This window comes from Cariama cristata, unplaced genomic scaffold, assembly GCF_000690535.1.
Source record: "Cariama cristata isolate BGI_N322 unplaced genomic scaffold, ASM69053v1 scaffold10774, whole genome shotgun sequence".
Taxonomy (NCBI): Eukaryota; Metazoa; Chordata; class Aves; order Cariamiformes; family Cariamidae; genus Cariama; species Cariama cristata.
This window is the reverse complement of record NW_009612354.1, coordinates 89,112-94,047: the sequence shown is the minus strand read 5'-3', so window position 1 is coordinate 94,047 and position 4,936 is coordinate 89,112. Positions and strand designations below refer to the sequence as shown.

Here is a 4,936-nt window from a genome sequence, read left to right as displayed (position 1 = left end):
GCCTCTGGACCTGCAGTTCCTTCCCTGCTTTGCTTACAAGCCCTCGACGACTCTCTGCTTCGTGGCTTCTTGTTCAGCCGCCTCCCGCTACGCTCCCGCAGGGCAGGAGCCCCCTGGGGCTGCCAGCCGTCTGGAGCCAGCCTGCCCTGGCACTGCTGGCACCCCTCTCCTGGACGGTACCCCTTCTCGACCACAGCAGCTCAGCTCGCAGGGCCAAGAATTGCTGACCAGAAAGGTACCCTCGGTTAAAAGTCGTCTGGATGGCTTTAATCTGGTTTAGCAGAACTTCAGTGTCAGCTCACACGGATGTGCAGGACATCCTCTGCCAAAATAACCTTCTGATGGGTACAGAGTGAGAAATCGTCTTCGTGTTCAGCTGTGCCGGGGGAGAAGCAAACACTGCATGTAAGGTGGATATCAAAAAGTATCTGCTGTGTCACAGACACCAGTTCAGGGAGTGTTTCAAGTTGACTAGTTCGAGGAGTGATTTCTAGAGATTCTGAGAATTTCATAAAAGTCGTTTTAATTAAGGCCAGGATATTTTAAAAACATGAAAAATCTCGAGCTACCGTGCATTAAAACTGGTAGGGTGTGCTGTTGCTTGGTTGTGAACTTTTCTTGAGAGGGCAGATGGATGTAAATGAAGATATATAGGGAAGATGAGAAGAACATCTGCCTTTTTCAGCTCTCTATGAGAAATGTACAAGCAAGACAAAAATAAAACTGAGCCACTGAGCTTTTTTCAGCTTGTGGTAGGTGTAGGAAAATTTCTGGAAGTCCCTTTTCTCTCTCTTCAGTCCAGATGCACAGATCAATGGAGCATTTAACTACCTCTGCTGTTGACGTTTAATTTTTTTTGTAGTGGGCTGAAACACATGTTGAAACGCAGACAAGCGCAAACAGCCACCACGTACACCCAGCAATCTGTTTCCGGGTGGATTACCTCCTTGATTCCATGGCTGTTATCTGTCCCCTTTATTTTGACATTTAATGTGAAATTATGCTAGGCGTTAGTTGTTTACTGGGATTTTTAATCTTGACCAATACACAGGCAAGTATTTGTCTGTCTCTCTCCCTCTCTGACACCAAGGGTGGTACAACAGAGGGAAATGTAGCATGAGAAAATCTCAAGGCTTAGCTAATTTGTGAAGTGCTGTCTCCAGTCCAGGGTTTTTACCCTCCTTTGCTGCGAAGGACTGTTCCGAAGACAAAGAAGTGCTCACTGAAGTGAGCTATCTGCAGGGTCTGATGAGTGCTAATCTGCTTTGGTAAGAATGTTGATTCCTTGCAGGGTACAGACAGCAGTAATCCCAACTCTCGGTGTTCGTCAACCACTTCTGCTGTTCCTGTCTTGTTCTGAAATCCTGGCGAGCAAAAAGACAAGTGGCAAAACGTGTGCAGGGGATAAGATTAATACATTTTGCCGTGAAAGTTTGGTTATAATACCAAATTAATGAGCTTTTAGCCTTCCTTTTTTCCCCACTATCTGATCAGCAGGATCCATCTTACAAAGGCTTGGGGTTTTTGGTTTACAAAATCATTGGGTTTCTAATGTTGTTTGGATACATTAAATTTAAGAAGATTGGTGAGGAACAGAGAGAGACAAAACCAATAACTCAGCAGTGTTTTGCAAAGGGTTACTCCAAGGCACGTTCTTCTGAATAATGATGAATTGCTTCCTGATTTGTGGTCAGTGACTTTTTTGGGTATAATTACTGTCAAGAAGGAAGCTGAACAACTAGAATACATTTCTTAGACCTAGCATAGTGGAGCATTTTCATCAAAACCCTTACACCTTTTTGACCGAACCCACTTGACATATGTTACCGGAACTGCTGCCTCCTTTTTATAAAAGAGGGTGATCTGTGAGTACGTGTCCCAAAGCCATTTCAAATTCTGTTCTGTATGCCACTGTATGCTGGTGAGAGAAATGTAGTTGTCTTTTGTTTGTGGGTTTTTTTTGTTCTCCTTTTAGCTATCGGGAGGGGTATAGAGCAAAGAAGGTGGCTGGGGGGGGTGAGGTTTAATTTTGATCTGGAGGAGCAGTCATTCCAGTTCCTAACTTACTAAAAAAGTAAGCTCTGTAGCAGTGTAGTGATCGATAGCTATTATTTTTGTTTGCTGGAACTAGACTTTTGGGGGTTGCCTTTGATAGAAGTAACTTCCGAAGATATTTGACAGCCTCTGTACATTTTGCTTACTGTTTCTTCTTGTAAATGTATTTCCACAAGACACATTTTTCAGGTGTGTGCATCTTTGGCTTCTGTATGTCTCGGTAAGATGCTGGTATCTGACAAAGCTGGTCTTATCATATGCAACATGGTTGTTAATTTATTTCTGTTTTGCTGACCTGTCACTAAAAATTTCTTGCATCGGTTGCTTTACCTTGTTAAGTTTGGGGGACCGGGGAGAGGAAGGAAGACTTTTCGATTTCTACTGGCGATGGACTGATCCTGTGCTGCTCTTCTTTGTAGGTCACTGGAGTTATAAGCAAAGAGTACATCCCAAAAGGAACGCGCTTTGGACCCCTGGTAGGAGAGATCTATACCAGTGATACAGTTCCCAAGAATGCGAACAGAAAATACTTTTGGCGGGTAAGCAGGAAAAAACAGCACCATGTTGTTGCAGTAAGCAGATCACTAAATGAGTACAGCTGAGAAGCTGGGTCATTTCCTGCTTCAGACCTGTGTGAATGCAGGGGGCAACTTCTGTATGCTGCCAGGCACGAACAGAGCCGGGGGGTGAACTAAGCCTGAGTAAAAGCCTGGCTCTCTTGGATGTAGGGGCTGTGTGGGTGGAGAGAACAGGGGAGATGCACAGCCCTTTCCAGCTCTGTCTTCCGAAATGGGTCGGTGCTTGATTGTGTAAAGAAATAGTTCTGCTGCTTGCTGTAGGAGCAGGTTGTTTTGCATTTCTTCACAGTGGAAAGTCATTCTTGTTTATGCAAACATCACATATCCTTGATTTTTCCAGCTGTGAAGAAGCTGTGAAAGTACTGCATAATCTTTTTACTCTGGAATTATGATACATTTTGTGACATTTTCTTTCCTGGGTTTTGAATAGAACTGGTATAACACAGTGGTGGTGGTCTTCAGCGTGTATCATTCGAGTCATAAGTTTTTCTAGTCCACTTCAGAAAGTGTTAAAAGAGCAGCCCACACATCTTAAGTGAAGAGAAAAATCCATTAATGGCAGACAAACACTACAAATCAGGCAGCACTTCTACTCCGTAGTATAAGCTGGAAGGGAGCACCAGCCAATTTGTTTTGGCTTGGGAAGTCTGTGCTGGAGAATATGCTTCCAGTTTATCAGTTGACATAATCCTCAGTTTCCTTTACAGACCCATTACTAATTGTTGGAGAACGTTCCTTCAGCCCCATCTCCTTCCACGGATTTGCTTTTCTGCCTTCTAGTCATTTAGGTTATGTCTAAATCGGTGGATGTGGGAGTATATCCAAGCCTCTGTGCCCAGGTGCCTGCCTGCCTTAGCGCTATCCCAACCTCACATCCAAGTGAAACCCAGGGCAAGCACCAGTGTTCCCCACACCCCTTTCTTCCTACATAATTGCATCATTTTGGTTTTCTCAGGTCATCTTCGTGCAATGTAATACAACGTTGCACAGGCAGTTATTTGCATGAGTGTTTTTACAAAGCAGGCGACTGTTTTCACAGTCGTAAAGCTACAGAGTGGTTTTTTCAGCAGAATTTTTTGAGAGCTTTCATCCAGCATAGGAAGAGACCGGTACGTTGGCCCGAGCCCTGCCTGTTGTTAATAAGACAGCAAACATTGGGAAAAAAGGCTGCCAACTATCTTGCAGGACTTCATATATTGCAGCGAGAAAGATGACATCATTCTCATGATGTGATTTTAAGCCTTAATGCAGAGGAATCCTCAGAAATAATAGCCTAGGAGCCATCTAAGCATTGTTAAATTCCCTGTTATAATCTCTTGATTCGTTGAAGACAGGCTGCTGCACTGAAAATGAATTCCTTCATAGAGGTCTCACACAGGCTTGCATATGCAAAGGAAACTGTGGGAGATAACTTCCCACATGTGATTAAAGGCATCCTGGGCTTGCTGGCAGGAGCAGGAACATCTGCTATGTGCGCGGGGGGACGCTGCCTGCGCCTTGCCTTGCCCGCACAAGGGGTGCGGGGCCGCTGGAGGCCAACGTCATTTCTGGGAACCGCGCCGTGACTCAGCACATCTGGTCTCGCCTTCCCCAGAATAGGTGGGAGCCCAGTGGGGCCCCTTCGCCCCGGAGCATGGTGACCGGCAGTATCCATGACCCTGCCGTGGGAGTGGTGGAGGGCCGGTTTGGGAAACAGCGGCAGGCGTCGAGTGCCGGAGCCCCGCGTTCCTGGAAGTTTGCAAGCCGGGGTTGAGCAGAGAAACGCAAAGGCTCCTCTTGATGCAGCACAACTCGCCCGGCTCCCTTCCATTTTCTCATAACAAACACACCGCAAAATCTCTCGCAAGCTGCTTTGATGAGGCCACATGTATTTCCCCCTTCTCAGTTTACAGGAAGTTACTCTTAAAGAAAGTGATTCTGGTGTTTACGGCCCGCGTTAAAGGGCCAGGCTGCCTCGCCCCTCTCTGCTGGCGACTCTCTTGGGGAGAAGAGGAGAGGTCCGGGGCAGCCGGTGGGCGCTTGCGGGGCGCGCTGCCGGCCGGGTAGGTGCGAAAGACGGTGGTGTGAACGCAAAGGTGGGAATACGCCGTGGAATATTTTCCCTCTGAGATAAGCTCTGTCTCCCCTTCGGAAAGGCATTTTCTGCTCAGCGAGGTGTATTGCTGGTGCAAGCTGCTCCTGCTTCAAGGTCTGGCTTTTGCCCGGTCATCTGTTTTGCAAAACCCGGGAACCCCCATTTCATCCAGCATGGAGCTAGTTCCCCCCAAGAGTAAGGGATGTGTCTTTAACAAACATATCTCCTG

At 46.5% G+C, this 4,936-nt stretch overlaps 1 protein-coding gene across 1 annotated transcript in view; it reads left to right on the top strand.

The window, feature by feature from the left end:
- Positions 1-77: 77 nt before the first annotated feature.
- PRDM1 (PR domain containing 1, with ZNF domain) overlaps positions 78-4,936 on the top strand; it is a gene marked incomplete at its 5' end in the record, with an annotated part of 16,475 nt that continues 11,616 nt past the window's right edge. The window contains 2 exons of the mRNA XM_009698594.1: positions 78-235; positions 2,475-2,594. Coding sequence (XP_009696896.1) covers positions 78-235; positions 2,475-2,594 — 278 coding nt within the window. The remainder of the gene's footprint in view (positions 236-2,474; positions 2,595-4,936) is intronic.